This window comes from Phyllostomus hastatus, unplaced genomic scaffold, assembly GCF_019186645.2.
Source record: "Phyllostomus hastatus isolate PE091 unplaced genomic scaffold, TTU_PhHast_1.1 phas_scaffold_21, whole genome shotgun sequence".
NCBI lineage: Eukaryota > Metazoa > Chordata > Mammalia > Chiroptera > Phyllostomidae > Phyllostomus > Phyllostomus hastatus.
The window spans coordinates 29,181,621-29,205,299 of NW_025334017.1; the positions used below are offsets into that span (position 1 = coordinate 29,181,621).

Consider the following 23,679-nt stretch of genomic DNA (forward strand, 5'->3'; position numbering starts at 1 on the left):
ATTGATTAAATTTGTCAGCTATATAAATACATTGATAAATATGCAAGTTATCCCCAAGAAATTTGGAGCTCCTCTGTATCTTATTTATGTTCAGTCTATACAATCAAGGTTTAGCATAGATTTTTTAAATCACATATTCAGTAAAAGGAAGGAAGGGAGGGAAGGGTAGGAAAACCCAAAAATCCATTAAACTGGGCACCCTTAGACTGCAAACAAACCATGGAGGGTGATAGAGTCGAACCTGCATTAGTGAAAGTCCCCTGCTCCTAGGATATGTTACCTGTGACACCTGAGATGCAGACTGAGAAGGTCGCCAGGGTCAATCTGTATATTAAATATTAGTAGTGATTGATTTTGTATTTTTGGATGAAGAATGGTACCCTTGGATACAAGGTACCCTTGTGTTTTATTTCCAAACCTCCCGGGATCGTACTTTAGACACCCACGCTCAGACACACACACTCACACACACTGGCATCCACTGTATTAGACTATTAGATCGCAGACTTATTGAAAGAAAGTACCACAGAGTGGTTAATAAGAGCAGCAACTCTAGAAACAAACCAACTTGATTTTAAATGCGTCTTATGACCATGAACAAGATACTCAGCCTTTCTAAACTTCAGTGTCTTTGACTATAAAATGAAGTTAATGATAAGTGGCTATGTTATGGGAGAAACTCCCAGACTCAGTTCTTCTTACTGATGCAGTAAAGAATTCCAGGTCAGCAAGCCTACTGACATGCAAGCCAAGTTAATTAGTGCTAAGTTCTAATAGGAAAGCAAAAGCGAGGGTGGCTAGAACAAGGTAGCCAGAGGCTGGGTAGCCAAAAGACAGTGGCCAAATTAAAGATGGCTTTTGTTTGTTCATTAATTCATTGATATCAAGTATAGGTTGTTATATAATGAATAAAACAAGGTGGGTTGGAGGCCAAATATTTTCTAATGGTGAACATGAATAATATGGGAGATATAAATGTATTCATAACAATTAATGTAAAGATAGAGATTATTGCTGAACAAGAAAATATGAGCTAGATAGACTCTGTGTTTATGCGGATCACTAAATAGTCATGATTTCTGGGTGTGACAGGTATTCCATGCGGGCCAGGCCTTTCGGCTGGGGAGATACCCAATACATTGGCACCTGCTGGGAGATTTACAGTTTAAATCTTATGTAAGAGGCTGTGCAATTCACCAGACCTATAACAGAGCTGTTACTATCCATAACACACATCACCTTCTGGTTGAGAGGAATATTATATATGATATCAAGGGAGGAGCGTTTTTTATAGAAGACGGTATTGAACATGGCAATATCCTGCAGTATAACCTGGCAGTATTTGTACAGCAAAGCACTAGTCTCCTGAATGATGATGTGACCCCAGCGGCATTTTGGGTAACCAACCCAAACAACACCATTCGGCACAATGCAGCTGCTGGGGGCACCCACTTTGGCTTTTGGTACCGAATGAACAACCACCCTGATGGGCCATCCTATGACCGAAACATTTGCCAAAAAAGAATTCCTCTTGGAGAATTCTTTAACAACACTGTTCATTCTCAAGGTTGGTTTGGACTGTGGATATTTGAAGAGTATTTCCCCATGGAAACAGGATCTTGTACTTCTACAGTGCCAGTGCCTGCAGTGTTTAATTCACTCACTACTTGGAATTGTCAAAAAGGAGCTGAGTGGGTCAACGGAGGTGCCCTTCAGTTCCATAACTTCGTGATGGTAAATAATTATGAGGCTGGAATTGAGACCAAGAGGATCCTGGCTGCTTATGTTGGCGGATGGGGTGAAACCAATGGAGCAGTGATTAAAAATGCCAAAATAGTCGGTCACCTTGATGAACTGGGAACGGGGTCTGCATTTTGTACAACGAGAGGCCTGGTTCTCCCATTTAGTGAAGGCTTGACGGTGTCTTCTGTACGCTTTATGAACTTCGACCGTCCCAGCTGTGTGGCCCTGGGAGTGACATCCATTACCGGCGTTTGCAATGAGAGATGTGGAGGTTGGAGTGCCAAATTTGTTGACATCCAGTATTTTCACACACCAAACAAGGCTGGCTTTCGATGGGAACACGAAGTGGTACTGATCGATGTCGATGGTTCACTTACAGGTAATCTATAATTCCTGATAAAATGCTTTGGAAATATGCTTGTGCTCACACAAGGCTGAATTGTCAAAGCTGGCTCGCCTGAATCACAAATTTCATTCAGTACCCTGCTGTATTAATGACCTGAGGGTGTGGGTCAACACTAGGCATAGATGAGACAGTCTCTTCTGGAAGAGCTCCAGACGATCAGATGTGCCTCCAAGTATGTCCTTTCTTCCCCCGAATTTGCACCTTGGTTTTGCATTAACAACAATTTTTTAGTAATATTTATGGAAATATTGATCAGTTAATTACACAGATAAGAAACTTCTTATGTGCCTACCCAAATTGTTCAGTCAGCCATGGCCCATATGTGTATAAATTCCAGGTTTATTTACATAAGCAATGTAGACAGACTGGATATATTCTGGTGAAAGACTCTAAAGGGAAGTAGTAATTTACAGAACTAATGTTAATGCTTTTCTTTTCCAGTCTAAATTATGAATCTGAACTAAATCAAGAAATATGTTAACTAATAACATTTTTTACCATTGCAAATGCAAAGTATGTCACATTTTAAAAATATCATAGTTTCTAGAACTGAGCTTCTCTACAAAATTTTAATGATAAAGACCTGTCTAAACAAGATAGTGAAGGTGTTTGTGTGAGAGAGATTCTGCATAGCATTTTAGAAGAAAGAGAAAACTGACAAATAAACCTATAGATGTTAACAATTTAGCTTTGAAAGACTTTGAACGATGGAAGAAGGTTCATCCAGACTGACTCAAACAGAAGATTCAAGCAGACTGAAGTTTCAACTGTGTTTGTTGACTTCTGTCTCCCATTCTAACGGTGGCTTTAAGAGGGAGGATATTTGGATGGTTCTAATGTATAAAACCTTGTGTAACCTTATTAGGTTAATGCTAGTTGGCAGCCCATTTTCTAAGAGTACAGACTGTGTGGTAGACTTAAGGTTCTGACTTCTTGGCCAAGTTACATGTTCCACTTCCTATCCCCTTCTTTGGCTCTCATGGGAGCTTCAGATCCCGTGTTTCAGTCACATCCACAATTAACTCCCTGACCAAAGAGTCCACTGAAAAACCTCTGTAGGAGGTCCTTTGGCCCCAAGCCTTTGAGATTTTATTTGTAGTGCAATGGTCACAGTACCTTTACGTGGCAGATAGTTTGGCTCTTCAGTTTTAAAGCGTGAAGTAGGAAACATGCTGATTGTGTTTGTGTCCTAGGTCACAAAGGACACACTGTCATTCCGCACAGCCCGCTGCTGGACCCTTCTCACTGCACGCAGGAAGCTGAGTGGAGCGTTGGGTTCCCTGGGTCCATCTGTGACGCCTCCGTCAGCTTCCACCGTTTGGCGTTCAACAAGCCGTCTCCAGTGTCTCTGCTGGAAAAGGATGTGGTTCTCTCAGACTCTTTTGGTAAGTGGGATAGAATAGTTTAAACCACTAATTTAGATACTTTCCTCAATTTTCATCATCACCTACTTAAGTGGTCCCTCACTTTTGAGAACATTGGGAAAAGCATAATATTTACATGTCAGAAGCCAGGAAGGAAACTTTTACAATCAGAATGTGTGTGTGAAGAGTATCAAATAAATGCATGGACCAGTACGATATTCTGCTGATTAAGGAACCTCTAGCTTATATTATGACACAGAGCAGGAAAGTTGATGTAGCTCTTGGAGCAAGACAATATAAATGTCCCATTGTTTCTGCTACTAAAGGCAAATGCTTTTGGTTACCTTTGCTGATTGAAATGGGGTGGGTGAGCATTTGCTTGGTCAAGAGCTGCACACCAGGTGCCAGACTGTTGAATTTACTGGTTTCAGGAAAGATATGGTACCTGGAACATTGGATGAGCTTGATAGCATTATCTTGACTAGACTTAATGAATTTACTGTCATTATTAATGACTCATCTGACATTTGCACCAGCCAAACAAACAAGTTAAATGAGAATGTGGTAGGAATCCTGGTCTTTGCACCTCTCAGATCTCTCACCATGGCACTAACATCTGCATTTCCCCCTGAAGGATTTGGGATTGCTTTTATTTTATTATCTGGGTGAGGAGCTGGGGAGGCTTGGTCCCTATGGTGTTCACTCAGTCCTCCCTTCCAGGTTTTTCCTCACACCACTAGTTAGGGAACCAGTGTGGGAATTCTTCCAGATAAATATTTCTATTCTCATTATACCTACCCAGCCTACTCTGACTGGCTTAGATCCATATATCCATCTCTTTATCTTTCAGCCCATTCATTCATCCATCATCTGTCTAGGAGTTATTAGTTAAAATATCTATCAACAATTAATCCATTCTCATGCGCACTGTTCTGATGGACTACAGATTGTGGGAAATAGGAAATGCATTGGAAGATCAAAGATTGCTAAACAGATAGTTACCAAATATAGGTTTCTACATTTTCTGCATAAATCTAAATGATCTAGCTTCTTGAAGACACCATGTAAAACTGTAATCATTAACACATAAGAAGGAACCATAAGTACAGGAAGAGATTTTATCAACAGAATCCAAATGGACTTATTATTAATTTAGTGTATTAAATTATCGTATCAATATTAACTATTTTTCTCCAGTATGTTGCAAATACTTTCATAATGTTACTTAAAAATACTGTCAGCATTTCCACATTTAATGATATTTATAAGGTAGAAACTTGCAATTCGAAACTAAAATCATGCATCTTAATATATGACCAGTGAGTTTGAAAATGTGTGACATGAGTAAACCAGTCACACTAAAGCTGCTAAAATTACCTGTGTCAAATCCATCAGGACAGTCTGGAATCCTGTTATTCTATGCCATGTTATCAGACTGCCTTATTAAAATATTTCTCATAAGAATTACAACTTCTGCCCTTCAAATAGAGCTCTATATTTGTTCTCACTATACATTCTGGAACTGGAGAAACAACCATAAAACAGGCAGTGGCCCTACTGGACTCACTGTGAGACTGAGCAAAGATGCAGTCTGTCACCTGGCCTTCTAAACTTGCACTCTGGCTGGTAGACTATGTTAGCATGGTGGCATTGAGGGTGTTTGAGGATTAGCACCAGTTCAGAGCCAGGATCTAACAACTCTCAGAGAGTCTGGATAGTTTCCTTTCTTCAGTATGCAATAGCCTAATAAGTGGCCACAGGTTCCTTCCACTCATGGGTTGGGGGAGAGGGGTGATCCCAGGCTGTGAATTGGTCTGGATCCAAGAAATAAGTATGAAGCAGCAAATTTCCACTTGGGTAACTTAAGTTAGATGTTGGTCTCTCAACATCTATATATATATTTTTTCTTCCTGCATATGCCAAACATCACCATGGTGTGATACCCACTTACCTCATTTTTAGGAGCCCCAAGATCAATCAGCTATCACCAGAGATTCCTGCAGATCAGAACACTGTGGTTATTCCTCTAGCCAATAGTTATTGTGTTAATTAAATCTCCCTCTATATCTGATGATCAAGTTTCCTTTCCTGCCACTTTTGGATCCCATTTTTCTTACTGAGATCAGGGAACATGGTATCCTTACAGCATCTTCCGCCAGCACCTCCAGCATCCAGAGAACAGCCACTGTGGAGCTCTTCAAAGGGCTAACAGGAGAAAGGTGCTGTTACCATCTCCAGGCCTGAAGAGATGAGGGGAAGGAGCCATCACACGAGCTGAGAGACAGAGGGAGCTGTGTGAAGCCTGACAGGAGTGCCCTTTGGTTGCGAGGTGCAGGAGAACCCCTATTTTCCTGCCTGGAGAGTCAGGGAATTGCCTTGATTTCACTTTCCTCCTTCCTTGGCTTCTCCAAATCCAGGGTGGATAGTGGACAGTGGATCTGCAGGGAAACAGTAATCTTGCAACACCACCTCCATCATTTATTACAACAATGCATGTAAGCCATTAAATTTCACTGAAAGTGTCATACACCTACTATCTGAGTAATAGTTATACCCGCTGTCTCTGTGGCTTGATGACATAAACCCAGAGGCCATTCCTTTTCTTCTGATAACTAGATACCCAGAGTAGAGCAACATTACTTGAACTTTTAGAGACTGAGTTACAGTAAACAGTATTTTAAACAGAACGTCTATGGATGTTTTCTTCCAATTAAAAACTGACAGACTAAAATAAAACAAAACCAAAATAGCAAGAACAAATGAAATTATTTTATCTGCTGTGATAATATTTTATTTCCATTATTGTATCATAAAATAGTTACTTATGCTAAGCCTTTTCATTATTCCCCAAATACTTTAGCTATTAGTAGACTGAACAAACGTATTTTATAAAACAGGTTTTAAGGTAATTTTACAGAGAACCCAGAGATGTGCAACCTTCCTCAGTAAATTATTTTAAATACACAACATGACAAAGTGTATATCTTATTAATTTTAAGCAGTAATATTTAAATATTTCAAATCTCATTTTGGGGAGTTGGTGGTGACTTTAAGGGGCTTGTTTGCTTTTGCTTTTTGATTCAAGAAATCTAATATTTCTGAATGTATGAGATTGTAGATTTCTGATGAAATATCTTTGTACCATTTTTTCTACTTCCTCCAAAAACTAAGAATTTAATTTAATTTTTAACCTGTGAACACCTGAGGCCAAGATCTATGAACTTACTTTCACCAGCAAAGTTCAACACAGGACATTGCACATAGTAGGGACTTCATTGATGTTGAATTACAATGAAATGAATTGCAGTGCTCACACCAAATTGCAGAGTAAAGAAAATATCATGCCAGGCAATTTGCTTTATAAAGTGACATAAAAAAATTAATCAACTTTCAATAGGCAAGTTCAACTAATTTTATTTTATCTCCACTAAAGTAAAAAAAAAGATTTACTACTAAAATGTAGAAATAGAAAAAATATGTGTTTTGATCCTACAAGTACACTAAATGAATCCAAAGTTCAACAAGTTTACTAAATAAGTGGAAAGTAATGCTTGGCATAACTTTGCATATATTTTAATACATCTTCATCAAAGCATCTCATCCGTGATGATATATCTCTATGTAAATGTATGTATGAAGTTAGACCAGATGGCCAATTAATTTGAGATACTCTTTATGATACTATTTTTTAAATATCAACTTTAAAGAGCTTATGTTTCAGTCTGGAACCCTTAAAATCAAAATACGGAAAAATTATAGCCAAAAATTTAAGATGAACACAAATAACTTCAAAAATTAAAGTTAGTTTTACTTATAAAATTGAATTATAAAGAAATGTAGTGTTAGAATATAGGCCCATGCACCAGCGAACTTCAGAGTTTGATTCTAGCAAATATAGGGGAAAATTATAGAGATTTAAGATTATTTTAATTAGCTCTTATATAAATCAGCGATTGCTTCAGCACAGACCAACCCCAAAAGCAACAGCTTAAACCTACAATCATTTATTTCCACTCACGTGGCTGAGAGCTGGGATGGTTGATATGAGCTGGCTCAGTTGGGAGGCCCTGCTTCAAGGTGAGGCTCCAGTGCAGGCTTTGCCCCTCCCCAAGGGGTGAAATCAGGTTGCTCCTGGTATGCTCACTGCAGGGCTCAGGCTGAAGGGAGAGTGGGTGCTTTAGGGAACCTCTTCTCATTGCCAGGGCAGAAGCCCAAGCCAGCAAGCCCCATTTAACAAGCACTGTTCAAGCCTTTGAGTGTCCGTTCATTCTGCTAGTATCCTGTGGGGCAAAGAAGTCACCCAACGTCAACAAGACAGGGAAGTCTGCTCTGCCCTCAAGGAGGGTAGAGGAGTGGATATTTGCTGAATGACCCAAATGATCACACTGCTTCTAGAACACTGCAGTCTTTTGGAACAGTGTTTTAGTGTGCTCGTAGCCCTTTCAAAACTGACACTACTTCATAAGCCTAAGAATTAATGAATTTGTTCCCCCTTGACATTGGGATTTATCTATCTATTTATCTATCTATCATCTATCTATCTATTTATTTTTGCCTTATCCTCCAAATAAAAGAGATGGCAGTTTATTTTGTATCTTCCTTCTAGATTCTTCCTGTTAAATTTATAAGGGAAGAGGTTACAAATTTAACATAAAATTTTATCAGAAAGGAAAGGGAGAGGAAAAAATAGAATATGGGCAATTAATCACAGATCTTTTCTTTATGTTGTAAGAGACCTTTTCAGATCTTCTACTGAAAATGTCAGGCATTCTCTTATGACCAAAAGCATAACTAAATTTTATAGTTTTTTCTATAACAAGTAGTTCAGTCTTTAAGAGTTCTACCTCAAACTCTTCATTCACACTGGGTATGCAGATTTGGATTAGCTCAACAAATAGAATCTAACAAAGATGCAGAACTTATGTTTGCATACATCACAAATCAGTGATTCTGTAGAATTAAGTTCTTAAGGGTAGAAATGGAATTATATTTTAGATCAATGGTATTTAAAGGACTGAATGAATATATTTAAGCATTTCTGTCATAGTAGTTATAATCATTACCTTTCCATTTTTTTATTTTCCCTAAGGAATAAAGACCCCATCTTGATTAAAAAATCCCGAGTGAGAAAGCATTTTGTGTTTCAGTTAAAGTGTAGTGTTAAACAGCAACACTTAGAACATAAACAATGAAATGCTATACTGGGGTTGCTAGAGACTTCCGTAGACTAGACCAACAGTTTACATCTGCATTTGCCCACGAAGGAGGAGTTTTCCAGAGATCGAGAGTGCTCTGACTGGCTCGTTTTCTGTTCTCCTGCAGGCACAAGCATTGTCCCCTTTCAGAAGAAACGGCTGACTCATATGTCTGGATGGATGGCTCTGATTCCAAACGCAAAGCACATTAACTGGTACTTTAAAGGGGTGGATCACGTAACCAACATATCGTACACATCAACATTCTATGGATTTAAGGTAAGCAAAGAGCTATAAAGTTCATCTTCTAATAATTAAGATTGAACATCACTCTGCGACAGGGCACAGCCTGGTTCTTACTCCAGTTGCTTGGCCCAGAATGCCCTTGCCTCACACATTGACCTGTTCAAACCCTGCACCCTCTCCATGGCCCACCGTAAATCTGAGGCAAGCCAGATCAAGCGTCCTTATGCAAGAGTCAGCAGTAAGCAATCTTCTCGCCATCTTCCCATAGCAGTAAACTTGTGCTCTGTTATTATTATCATTGTAGTAACCAACCCGTATTTAGTACGCTTATGATGTTTCAGGCACCAGTTAATGGCTTTATAATTTGTTTTATTAAATGTATCAAACTCTGAAAATTATAGAAAATAGGCCAACTTCTATTGTGCCCATCACCCATCTCTACCTGAATCTAACATTTTGTGAATACATACTTTTGATTTTAAAAAACAAATAAGCATTTTAAATGAAGTGGAAGTCCCCTGTATGGTTTGTGGCTTGCCCTGATCTATTCCTCACTTTCTATCTCTAATGGAAACCAGTGGCCTGAATTGGGTGTTTTGTCTCTTCCATCCATATTCTCATACCACATATGTGCAGCCAAAGTAAACAGAAAAACAAAAAACCATAGCACTGTTGCATTGTTTTAAATGTTTTCAAACACTATAGAAATAAAATATTTTTCTAAATATACATACATATATGCATGTTTTGAGATTTATATATATATATATGTAAATATATAGAAAGAGACTTTTATTGCCTTAGTGAGAGAGTTAGCATTATTTCTGTAGACATATAACATGTTAATAAAATATAAGTGCAAGATGAAAAGTACTGAAGTCAAAACTTGTCTTAATATATGGGCTACTTCTGTGTCACCAAAATGAATTTATATTATGCAGGGTATTAAGGTTTAAAACAAGTCACTTTTTTGTAAACTTTTATAGGAAGAAGACTATGTCATCATATCTCATAACTTCACTCAAAATCCTGATATGTTTAATGTTATTGATATGAGGAATGGCTCTTCAAATCCCTTGAGTTGGAATACTAGCAAGAATGGAGACTGGCACCTCGAACCAAACACTAGTACTCTGTATTACTTGGGTGTGTATTCATTAGGCAGAAGTGCTTATTGTAGCCCATGCTGTATCCAAAGGAGGAGGAAAATTGCTCAACAGGAAAATGTGTTATACAGTGCCCAATATATAGCAGGATTAAAAAAATGCTTATTGAATTAAAGGACTGGAGATGAAATTCATGCTGGAAATAGCCTTGAGTTGAATTAAAAACTTGCATTTTATGTTTGGAGATAACACAACACTTTTAATTTAAATGTGGCCCCAAAATTAATTTCACAGAACTAAAGGAAATGAGTACCATGGAAGCTGTCATATATTTTGTTTGCATTTTTATTATTTAATATTTGTGGATATCTTTTTTTTCAAGATATTTTGACTATGTGCTTCTCCATAAGACATGCATTTGGTCAGAATTTCTCCATATATTTTCCATGCATTTGAGTGACACCAAGTTACTAATTAAAGAATATGTTCAAACTTGCCATGATTTTGTTTACATTTGAGTACTTTGGTCATCATGGTAATTTACACTGTTTTACTTGGCTTTCAGTGTCAGGGAGAAATGACCTTCCTCAAAGCCAGCCCACTTCTGGGACCTTGGATCCTGATGTGAAAGATGTCATTATTAATTTCCAAGCTTACTGCTGCATTCTCCAGGACTGCTTTCCTGTGCACCCCCCCTCAAGAAGTCCAATTCCCAGGAAGCGGCCAGCCACATACAAGTATATAGGCCTTCTGATTGTTACTACTTTCAGTAGCACTTGACATAATGCTTTTCATACATCACTCCTGGGTGAGAAAATAATGTCCCCCACTGGCACAGTGTCCCGTAGGTTACAAAGCACTTCCACTCTCATTACTTCACTTGAACCTTATAACCACCCTGATGAGAAAATGGAAAAATCTCACAAAAATTATGTGTGTGTGTGTTACTGGTAGTCTCAGACTCGCAGAACGTTAGCTCTGATTTATTACACCAATTGCCCTATTAGTATAATAATTCAGATCTAATGTTCTGAATTAAAATGAAGTCCAGTGCCCTTCAGTGAATTACCTGAGATCATAAAACTTCTTGATGACACATGCAGAACAGCAAAATCAAGGTATCACAATAATGATTTAGTGGAAGAAAATGTGATTCAGATTATGAATGAAAAGGAAGTTTTCTTCAATGAAGAAAGAAACTATTATATAGGTAGTTGGGTATGTGACTAATTTCACATATTAGCTTGTCTACTTAATGAAATTAAAAACTAATCTGCATTTTATCGTCCTCAGATCATCTAGTGTAATGCTACACCCTTAGAAGCTAGTCATGAAATATATATAGAGATAATACTTAATGGAACTATTTTTCTCTTGTTTTCAGCTTATGGTCAAATGATTCTTTTTGGCAATCATCTCGGGAAAATAATTATACCGTACCTTACCCAGGAGCAAATGTGGTTATTCCCGAAGGTAAATACGTAAAGAAGTAAAGTGCTTGTGTTCACGCAGCATTAGGATAGATGCCGCACCGTAGTGAGCATTCCACTTTTACGGAGCACACCTTAGCGAAGAGCAGGTGTGTAGATGGGTTCTGTTACCGGGTCCTGGAGACAGGCCTAGCCTTCGGGGTTTTATGTGAACTTAAATCGGAATATTAAGAATATGGATTTTCTGGGAGAGATAAGAATCAGTCATTGTGAGGAAAAGGCATCCCACACCCCAAAACCAGGACTCACTGGTAAGGTTGCCAATGCTTTATTGATAGGCTATAATCTATGGATTATATTTCTCATATTAAAGTGTTGTCTTATAGGAACATGGATTGTAGCAGACACAGATATTCCACCAATGGAGAGGCTCATTATCTGGGGGGTTCTGGAATTGGAAGATAAACATAATGTGGAAACTGCAGAGTCTTCTTACAGAAGACTTGTTTTGAATGCTACCTACATATCAGTGCAGGTAAGTGTAAGGGCCTTATTGTTTATTAACTACATTCTAAAATATTGGACCCTTACTGAAAAATTATAAGAAAGCATATTCAATTGATGTGAATAAAAAGTGCAGCTGGCTGTAGCCCATGAAATGTGAGTTCATGTAAGTCTAGGTCTACTTCTCTCTCCTTCATGTTGTGGACTAGACATTCCTTCAGGAGTGAACATCATGCTACTTTTAGTGTGAGGTTTGCCCATTTCCAGTCCTACACGGGGGAGTTGTGTTATTATGAGGTACAGCTAAACCATAGCTTGGTCCATCCAACAAAGAATCCCCAGGAGTTCCGGAAAAAATTAAAAGATTTTAAGCCTTTTTTAAAAAAATAAATCAAACAGTATTTTTGAATGAATATACATGGAATTATGAAAACAAAAACATTAATACAGATATTTCAGTTGTTTACAACAATAACTTCGTTCTCTCAGAAACTTCAGATGGCCTTGATCGTGTAACAGGTGAATCCATTTAATTGTTCTGCCAGCCTTTTTTATCATTCATTAAAAAGAATGGCCTAACCAAAAAGCTAATAAGCACTGTTCAAAAATAAAAGTGTGCAGTGGCTTTTCTTTGGTAAAACTAAGCTTTTAATGTTTTAAAAGTGTATGATATTTTGGTTACATATGTGAGCTTTGGTCAATTAAAGCTGCGATTGAATACTTACCTCACTGTTGAATAGTTGGGCAACCTTCAGTAAGTAATTTGACTACTTTTAGCATCAGTTTTCATACCTATAAAATGAGAGGAATACCAGTTCATGGGTTTAGTGTAAAGGTTAGGCGATACAATATACATAAGGCTTGCATGTTATACCTGACATAAAATCAGCAAGCGCTAGTAATAGCTATTATTATTAACAGCGATGGCTCGTAAATGGCATGCATAGCTTGGATGTAATTGGAGGCATATATTTTATATATGCCATATTATTTTAAAATCCAGTGTGATCTGTTCAAACAGCACTAGTGTAGGTCTTGAAAGGTCTCAGTTTTAGGTCCAGTTTTGACAGTAAGTAGATGTTGAATTTGACCTTGTAAAAATCATTTAAATTGCTTAACCCATAGTGAAAGGATTAAATTAAGGTCACTTACAGTTATAATACTGTTCTTTGTATAACAGTGTTTATTCACTTTTGCTAGAGAAGACCGCCAGTCTTCCTAATTCCTTTTTTATGGGGGAAATTTTTTCTGCTCAGTTTTTAAGTATGAACAATTTTCTGCTTCGCTGCAGGGAGGTAGATTAATTGCTGGCTGGGAAGATAAGCCTTTTAAAGGTGAATTACAGATTGTTCTTAGAGGAAATCACTCAACTCCAGAGTGGGCCTTTCCAGAAGGACCAAATCAAGGATCAAAGGTCTTAGGTATGTGTCTCCAGAGACTAAAAGTATCATTTATAACAGTGTAAAAACATACTTTAAAACATATAGTACTGCAGTATTGTTATCAGTTCATGATGTTATGGTATCAGACGCTTTTACAGACATTTATTTATAGTAATGGATTATGAAAGTGGTGCAGATTAAAAAAATTGAGTCATGTCACATTACAATTGATATAGATGTGTATAGTTTAAACCCAAATGCAATTCATTATAAAACTAACATTAACAAATGTCTCCATCTGCACATTCTGCAATCAGGTTTTCTTCATAGTCTTTGTTTTACATAAGCAATAAACTGCTCATATTTTAGTGAGTTTTCCCTAATTGGTAACTTTCCTACACATTATTTCATGTATACTATTAACAATCAGTGGGCAGCCAACAGCACAGCCCCCTGACCCACAGTTTTAACTGCCCAGTCACATTTGTATGGCTGTTTCTATCCCTCTCTGAGCCCGGAAATCGAAGGACCTGAAAAGGTTCACTTTGGCCACAGTAAATAACTGTTTTTATTAATATTACTGCATATTTATGTAAAACACATACATACAATCATGTGCTGTAATTGTTTTATTGTACAATTTCTAAAACAGTGGCAATCAGTAAATAAGGGAATAAAAATAGCTTGAGATTGAGTTAGCTCTCCCGAGACAAATTCAAATTAAAAAAAAAGTCTCAAGGAAGATAAATTCAGTCTTAATATTTTTCTTTGCTTTTTATGTCTTTATTTTTATTTCAAACAACATAGAACAACATCAGGAAAAATGCATATCTTTCTAATTGTACTCCCCTCCTGAGGAAACTAGATGGGATTTAGTTAGCAATTTTTACATGTCTTTCCATGTTTTTTATCTATGCCTATATTCACTATGTATAGAGAGAGTAGTATTGTGCCTTTTACAAAAACATGGTCAAACTAAATATATTACAATACAATTTTCTTTTTTCAGTTAACATATTATGGATATCATTCCAGATCGATACTTACATATAACGCTCTTCCTTTTTATAGTATATTACATGATACTATTAGTATATTATAATTTATTCCATCATTCCATTGAAGTAAAACTTGATTAATTCTAGTTTTCTAAAGTTTTCAAATATTGTTGAAAGAAGCATCTTCATTCATATATCCTTGTGTGCTGGTTTTAATATCTGTGGACCAGATTTCTTTTTTTTTTAAAGATTTTATTTGTTTATTTTTAGAGAGGGAAGGGAGGGAGAAAGAGAGAGAGAGAAACATTAATGTGCGGTTGCTGGGGGTCATGGCCTGCAACCCAGGCATGTACCCTGACTGGGAATTGAACCTGCAACACTTTGGTTCGCAGCCCGTGCTCAGTCCACTGAGCTATGCCAGCCAGGGCTGGACCAGATTTTTAGAAGTGAATCAAAGGACCAAAGCCCTGAGCAGACACCCCCAACTGATTTCATTCATTCTAAAATGTTCAGTTGATCATTAAAATATATCAGTGATTTATATCAGCACCTAATGGTATTGTGTGGTGAATAAATAGGAGTGTGTTTTTCTCCTGCAGGGGTGTTTGGTGAACTAGATCTTCATGGAATTCCACGTTCGATATACAAAACTAAGCTCTCAGAAACTGCAGAGGCGGGTTCCAAAGTCCTGTCTCTGATGGATGCTGTGGATTGGCAGGTAGAGGAAATACTATGTGGTAGAAAGCGAATACACACAATCAGTCAACGTAAAAACGTTTCTTCTCTATTCTTATGGACATTTATTCCCCATATGATTAACCAGATGAGAAATGTATATTTGTGCAATTACCTTACACTCAAAAAGCTGACCTGATAGCAAGCATTTAAAAATTGTGGTCCAAAAGGCCCCTCAGAATTAATTAAAAATATCATGTATGTATTAGTTATGAAGGGAAAACGTGAAAGTTCTGGGGTAAAAATATTTATTACAAATTCATGCAGAACAGAAAGATTACATACATTTTATTGTTATCTTGGTTCTCTCTTTACTTCTAATTGTGATTTTACACGTTAAACGTTTGGAAAGAAAACAAATCCTGATAATCATTGATATTCAAATAATGCCTGTGTTAAGTGAGAGGTTTTGGTGAAATGAGTGGCAGCATTTCCCATCCCTGCTGTACTCACAGGTGTGCATAGGCCCCAGACTCATGCCTTTCACAGATTCTCTTTGGGATGCCGAAGGGTCAGTGAAGTGGATGGATTCCTTTTCTGTGCTCCCAGATCTCAGCCAGTTCCCTGGTACTGAAAATGAGTTCTTGAGTCACAGAACAAAGAGAGGCTTAGTCTGAGTAAATCAAAACAAATCACCAGAAGGGGTTGGTGCTCTTAATGTCGTTTAAAATTGGTAAATGGAAGGAAGATTTATTGGGAAACATTATAATTGATGTATAAGAAGTTCTTATTTGTGATAGTTGAGGTGTGATTTTTTTAGAGTAATTAAATGATTTCAATATCCTTATTAATTATCTAATATTTTTATTATTTATCCAATTAATATTTTATGCATATTAATTATCCAATGAATATTTAACCAAGTGTCAGTGATTTTCCAGACAGAGGATTCAGTTGTGAAGAATCATCAAACACTAGTGGAAATTACGTTGGGGTGGAAGAAGCAGACACTAAATGAACAAATAAATGTGTGTTGATTTCAGATTATAATTTGCATGATGCAGCAAATAAAACAGGTAGTGAGAGAGAGACTGCCACGGTAGAGGACGGCAGATAGCATTAAATAGGGTGGCCAGAGAAGGCATCTCTTAATGGTATGATGGGGTTCAGGATATACTACCTCCAAATATTAAATTTATGAATTGCTGTCCCAAAACCTTGAATATTTTAAGATGAAGGAATTTGAGAAAGCAGCCTGTGCTGGAAGGACTTTGTAGTTTCCCCTGGAGCAGGTCATAAAACCTTCACTGGTGAGATGCCCTCACTATACCCAATGAGAAGACCATCCTTATCTCTGAAGGCAAAGGGACACAGAGGGAAATTTGAATAAGCCAGTCTTGCTAGTTCTTCTAGTTGATTACACTGAACTCTAGCCTGTCATATTTTCCTATTACTCTCCACTCGTCATCAAACCTAGCACAGAAACACTCAGGTTTAATAATTTCCTCGCATCTTCATTTCCTTATGAAGACTCCCATGTCACATAAAACTTATATTAAATAAATTTATATGCTTTTCTCTTGTTGATGTTGTTTGTCACAGGAGTTCCAGCCTAGAACTTAAAAGGGTAGAGGCAAAATTATTTGTTCTCCCCTACAGATACACTGGAGCAGGGACTTGGATGACAAGAAGAAGCCAGTCATATACAACACAGATTCTAAACCTTGGCCTTGCTCTTTCAGTTTTTCTTTCCCATCTTCCAAGGATATCAAGTGATGATAGTTAATTATGTCTTCTTTTAAATCCTGGGCATTTTTTAAAAGTTTTAAAGAATATTGTCCTGATCAATTTTAATAAAAATATGACTTTTTATCTATTTAATTTTTTTCCAATATATAGCCCATGATTTTATTACATGACTACATGATGGTAAAGCTTAAGGGAATCCTGAGATAATTCAAAAGTTAGAATTCTTAATATCAAATGTATTTATGGTATTCTCTTTGATAATACCATAATTCTAATCAGAAATAAATTAGAGTTGTTAAAGAGTTGTTAAGAAATATAAGCCTGTTTTTAAAATTATTTTTTAATTTGGTACCTGAATTTCTCTAAGGTGGGAGAAGAGATTGTGATAACAACCACAAGCTATGATTTCCATCAGACAGAAACCAGAAGCATTGTTAAAATTCTGCATGATCACAGAATTCTCATTCTCAATGCTACCCTTTCCTACACTCACCGTGGTAAGTGGTTGTTCTTTAACCAAATAGATATAATTAAAATGTCTCGAAGTAGTCACATTTTAGTGCTTTCCTCTGTAATTAAAATTATCTAATGAAACTTCTCACAAATGTTTTGGAAGAGCATTTCACTCAGACTGGCTCTGGTACCCAATGTGTGCTACTATTTCTATGTTCACTACAACACATCCCTGCTGTAGGCATTCATTCATTCATTCAGCAAATATTCAGCAAATATCTCCTGCATTGCTGTCTTTGGGGTATGGCAGCACTTCCTGTTTTAGGCAGGCTTCTCTAGATGACTGTTGTACACACTGAAATTTGAAAACCCTTGATTTGAGAGCATCTTTGTCCTGATTGGTTTCATTGACACATTCCTCAGTTGTAACTGCACTTAAACTACAGCCAAATGGTAAAACCAGAATTCTCCAGGAAAGAAAGAATTAGAGTCAATGGAAGACCAAATTTCAGCCCATAGGATCAGGGCCTTTCTGCACCCCACAGCCTTTCCCCGTATGACATGCTACCCTCGTTGGAACCCCAGGGAGTGGAAGCAGACAGGAGTGGGATGTTAGGAAACCCACTCGGGTGCTCCTGTGCTCATGAGAACTCCCGCTGTAGACTGTGTGAGAGCCTGGTGGATGCGTGACCTGCACAAGCAAGTAACTTAAGAGAGCTTTTTAAAGCAGTATTTTGATACAAGCATATGAGTCTATCATTCTACGTTATGTATTTTTCTTTAAATCAAAAAGAAAAGGATTTGTTAATCGTAAAACAAAAAGATTTTGAAGTTTGACAGTATAGAGTCTTTTCTTTAAACTACCAAACATTTCTCTCTGTCTGAAATGTACCTACTTGTCTTAAAGTTTTGAGTAAGATTCCTAGAAATGTAGAATGCAATTTAGGTTATGTTTTATAAAAATCATTAAGACATGTATATACACTGTGTTTGCTATAAAGAATTGTGGTTGATCACAAAATATGTCACAGGAAAAGTGGAACAAACCAAGGTTTAGGGGTCAGGAGAGGTAATATTTATGTACTGTTGATTCTCCACATGGTCTTGGGCAAATTCTTTTACTTCTCTGCCTCATTTCCTCACCTACTAAAATTACAAGAAGGTTTTTTATCCACTCATCTACTGGTGGCACTTGAGCTGTTTCTAGATCCTGGTTCTTGTAAATAAAGCTGTTAGGAACATAGGGGTGTGTATATTCTAAGTGCCCATCAGAGATAAGTGGGTAGAAAAGCCATGGTACATTTACACAATGGGATACTACCAAGCAATAAAAAAGAAGGAGCTCTTACCTTTTGAGACAGCAGGGATAGACCTGGAGACTATTAAGTCTATGCTAAGTTCAACAAGCCAGTCAGTGAAAGGCAAATACCATATGATCACACTTATATGTAGAGTCTAGTGAACAAAATAAACTGAAAGACAAAATGGAAACCAAGGCAGGGATACATGGAACAGACTGACAGCTGTCAAAGGGGGTGGGGGAGGGGAGGATTATTTGAAAGAAGGTGACAGAATTAGTCAAAGAACATATATGCATACCCCATAGACACAGAAGACTATGGTGATGATCAGAGGGAAAGTGGGGTGGGGGAGGGGGGAGGGATGGGTACAGCTGGGTAAAGGGGGGAAAATGGGGACAATTGTAATAATGTAAACAAAAATAAAATTAAAAAATTTGCAAGAAGCTTCTCAACTTGCCTTACAACAGTGTTTTTTATCTATAAAGGGATTACCAACATCCCATGAAGCAATAACTCCATAATTTCTGATTATAATAATCTTTTTGGTGTTAGTAGGAGAAATATTTTTGATTATATTTCATTTAATAAATGAAAAGCTATCATAATATCAGTCTGCCATCTATGTATGTTAAAGCATAAAACTAATCAGTTCACACATTTGTCTTGACTCTTGGCACATTAGAAAGTTATGTAGCTTGTGAACTGCAAAGAAACTTATAAAGACAGATATTTCTCCACATTGGTAATAATCTAGCTGTCCTTCTGATGCAGCTGAAAGATACCACATTCCTGGAACAGGTCAGAGCTACACGTTAGCAGCTGATGTTGGGATACTGAGTAGGAACATCAGAATACTTGGCGAAGACTACCCAGGCTGGTTCAAGGAATCTTTTGGGGCACGTGTCCTGGTCAGCTCATTCACTGAAAATATGATGATGTTTAAAGGTTGGTGCAAATTCAATTTCCTTTCCAAAATGAAATAGAGTCTCTTCTAGGACTATTCAGTTCTTAAATAATTTTTACTTATACAATCTCATGTGTTAAGAAAAATTCCACTGACTAAACTTCAAATATCTTCCTGGCTTTATCCAATACATCTAGCAGGTAAAAAGGAGCTCTGAAGGACTTTACAAAATGGAAGATTTTTTAGGTAGAAGGAAACAGGAACAAGGGATTTATACTAAATTAAAAAAAAAAGAATTGGTTAATGCAAGTTTACTTTCCCTGAGGAGTATGGCAGGAGTTTATCAGGCTGATTACCTGTGGTGTTGATCAGGCCAGTCCTGACAGACTGGCTTAAAATTCCATTTCTGGAAGAGGCAACACTGTAGTTAAGTTACATTTCAGTTCGGTGATGTGTGGCTTAGCATAAGTGACTCTCCTTTGGGCCTGATGTCATGTTTTTAACACTTAGAAAAATAAAGCTTTGAGGGGGATTACGTAGCCTAGGTGCTACCCTCTTAGACCAAATCCCTAACATTATTCTACTTATTTTATCTTCATACAGTTAGAATTATCCAATTAACAATGACCTCAGACAATGGCTAGCCCAGCCTCTCACCTAAACAGAAATCATTTCATAACAAGCACAACAGACCTGCTATTTCTGAAGTAAAATTTCAAAACATACTAAAAATAGAAATAGTGTAATGAATCCCAGTGTACCCGTTTCCAGTTGCTACGGTTAACAACTTTGGCCAGTCTTATTTCATCGATATGCCCTCCTACACTATTTAAGCCACTGGGTTACAGTGAAGCAGCCACGTATATTCTTAGTGAGGTATAATTAATATATCACATTGCATATGTTTAAGGTGTACAATGTGTTGATACATTAATTAACACCTCTATCATGTCACATAATTATTTCTTTTTTGTGGTGGGAACAATTAAGACTTAGTCTCGTAGTAACTTTGACATTTATAATGTAGTATAGTTGTCTATAATCACTATGCATTATATCTCTGGGATCCATTTATCTTCTAGTTGTGAGTGTATATCCTTAACCAACGTCGCCCCAACTCTCCTACTCAGGAGCCCCTAGAAATCACCACTGTACTGTCTACTTTGACAAGTTTGGCTTTTTTAGACTCCACATGTAAGTGACACCCATGCGGTATTTGTCTTTCTCTGTCCATCTCATTTCATAGTAATGCCTTTGAGATCCATCTGCATTGTCGCAATAGCAGAGTTTCTCCTTTCTCATAGCTAAGTAATATTCCATTGTTGACACAAACTACATCTTTTGTCCCATTTCTTTGTTGATAGACTCTTGGGTTATTTCCATATCTTGGCTACTATGAATGAGGCAGCCACATATTCTTTAATCTAGAAATATTTTAGTATGGAGCTCAAAAGATTTCTTTAAAAACAGCAGTATCAGACTTAAAAATGTCAGTAATAGTTCCTTATCATCAAATGATTGTCCAAATTCCTCCAGTTTATTGATTCTTTTCCTTCCTTCTTCCCTTCCCCTCCCCTCCCTTCCCTTCTCTTTTCTTTCCTTCCCTCCTTCCTTTGTACTTTCTTTATTCAAATCAGGATCTAAATGAGATCCATGTTCAATTGGTTATGAATCTGAAATCTCTGTGATTTGTTTCTATCTCCTTGTATTTTATTGGTAAAAGGAGCTGGGTCATTTTTCCTATAGTGTTTCTGAAAGCCTGGGGTTTAGTAATTGCATCCTTAGAACTTAAGTCGTTCCTGTCTCCCTTGTAGTCTCTATGCATACGTGGTTTAGAACCAGGAGACTGATCAGAGGCAGATTCAGTTTTTAGGTACAAATTCTTCATAGTTGGTGGTGTGTTTTTCTATCAGTAGGAAGGTAATGAATGGCTAGTTCTCCTTTGTGTTGTGAGCAGCCACAAATGGTCATTGTCCAGATTAGATTGCTGAGCTTTAAAATGGTGGCATTTTAATTCTACCATTCCCCTGTCATTTATACTCCAGGATACTTTTATAAAGAGAAGCTACTCCGAACAACTCTTTGATTGCCTTGTGGGACAGTTTATATAGGAAATGGAAGAAAAATGCTTGATTCTTTCCCTTCATTAACTAGTTGTCAAAATAATGAGTCTGTTCCTAAGCACCTTCCAAATGTGACAAGGACTTTTTATCTGTTTTGTTTGTTATTAGTACCATTTTGAAATTCATGGGTTTAAACATATTTGTTACGCTCCTTGTTTAATGTTTGGTCTCATTGATGCAGAAAATGTCCCCTTGTTGACCTCCAGAACATTTTCATATCAACACCCAATTCCTCCTTTGACTAGGTTTTTTTTAACTTCTTCACTTTCTGATATGGCAAGTATGTGATATACTTTGTTTTTCTGAGACTGGGAATAAGTTCTTCCTCCCAGTAACCCAGGTTCTTTTCACTGGAAGCTGATACTTCGATTGCCCGATCTGGGTACCAGGAGTAATCGTCTATTCTAGATGTGAAGTGTTTCAGCAAGTCCTTACTTGCTCACAGTACTGGCTATTACATTTTGCAACAGCTCTAATTTTAGAAAATCTTTATACTGAGAAAGCAGCTATTCCACTGTAACTCTACCTATTGGTCATAGTCTTCCAACAAAAACTTAACTGATGATGATGATAGAATTGGTGGTCATGATACAAGGTTCTAGGCACTGTGCTAAGCATTTTACACATATTATCTCATTTAATTCTCATAGCTCTATGGCATAAATATTGTCCCCCTTTTAATTTTCTTTATTTTTCAATTACAATTGACAATCAATATTATATCAGTTTCAAGTGTACAGCATAGTACAGACATTTCTGTAACTTGCTAACTGATCCCCTTGATAAATGTAGTACCCACCTGACACCGTGCATGGTTATTTTAATATTGCCCCTCTTTTAAACATAAAGAAACAGAATATTAGAGGGGTGAAATTGATCTGATCCTGGATACTAATCTCTGTCTGTTTCACTTAAAGTCCCATGATGGTGGTCCCTATTCCCATGACAAGCTTTCCTTGCTTTTATAGATTGTTTTGTGATGTAAGCAAAGAAAACACATCTATGGCTTTTAGGCCTTGGCGATTCTAGTAGCCATTTCTTCTCTGCCTTTATTTTACTAATCTTATGTTCACCACCATACATCTAATTGCTGGTTCACAGATTTTGAGACAAGCTTTTTCTTTCTAGCACAAAATCACTCTTCTCTAATGCACAGAGCAATCTCTCGTGGGTTGTTATCGCTGTTATTACCAATCTCCAAAATTGGCTTTTGTCAGCTCCGTGGTACTTACAACAAACTGATGAGCAGGTAGTTGGCAATGTGTATTCTAGAAGAGATTATATAAAGATAATGCTCGTAAAAGCTATTTGGAACATCAAGATGGGAATGTCAGGTTCATTATATCCTGTGCCTTATGCCGTGCCTTCTCGACAGGGACAGTATCACCACTGAGGGGGCGACTCTGGCCCTGGGGGGATGAAAGTACCCTCAGTTATTGCAGTGGTTTGTAGCCCTCCAAAGGACCACCATACATTAACAGATATCTAATACGTCCATGTTATTAAAATTTCATGAGGTGGGGAATCTATTAGGAAAAATGTCTAAGAAGGATCTGGGGGACAGTGAAACAATGCTCAGAAGTACTGCCTCATTTACATTAAAGGAGCAAAGGAAAGCTAATGAGATATCCATGAGACAATTGAGAACAAATTTGTAATTGGGAAAATATAAACTTTGTAGCTTTTTGAAATTTATTTATTCTTTTTCAAGAAAAAGGAAGTGTAACTGTCTCCCTCCCACAGGAAATGCAAGGATAAGCAATGTGGAGTTCTATCACAGCGGCCAGGACGGCTTCAGGGAGAGTTCTGACCCCCGGCACGCTGTCACGTTCCTCAACCTGGGGCAGGTCGGTGCTTTATTGTTAGTTTGTGCGCATGTTCAACGTAAAATATTTTGAATTTGATGTGATTTTCATTTATCTGTATTAGATAGCCAGATCGTTGAAGTACTCAGACTATAATCTAATGTAATACAACTTTCTTCGATATAGTTCCCATGAACTTTTTTAGACTTATAAGGATCATATTTTCAGGGATCATTTCCATAGTTTGTTACTTTTTTGGACTTATAGCAGCATTTAATTCTAACCATTTAATGCT

General features: G+C 37.2%; 1 protein-coding gene across 1 annotated transcript in view; it reads left to right on the top strand.

The window, feature by feature from the left end:
- Positions 1–23,679, top strand: part of PKHD1L1 (PKHD1 like 1) — a 136,823-nt gene that overhangs the window by 80,231 nt on the left and 32,913 nt on the right. Inside the window, exons 49-60 of the mRNA XM_045861274.1 lie at positions 1,093–2,122; positions 3,343–3,534; positions 8,836–8,987; positions 9,941–10,100; positions 10,626–10,797; positions 11,445–11,533; positions 11,877–12,025; positions 13,286–13,415; positions 14,974–15,092; positions 17,166–17,295; positions 19,324–19,497; positions 23,323–23,426. Of these exons, the coding sequence (XP_045717230.1) occupies positions 1,093–2,122; positions 3,343–3,534; positions 8,836–8,987; positions 9,941–10,100; positions 10,626–10,797; positions 11,445–11,533; positions 11,877–12,025; positions 13,286–13,415; positions 14,974–15,092; positions 17,166–17,295; positions 19,324–19,497; positions 23,323–23,426 (2,601 nt within the window). The remainder of the gene's footprint in view (positions 1–1,092; positions 2,123–3,342; positions 3,535–8,835; positions 8,988–9,940; positions 10,101–10,625; positions 10,798–11,444; positions 11,534–11,876; positions 12,026–13,285; positions 13,416–14,973; positions 15,093–17,165; positions 17,296–19,323; positions 19,498–23,322; positions 23,427–23,679) is intronic.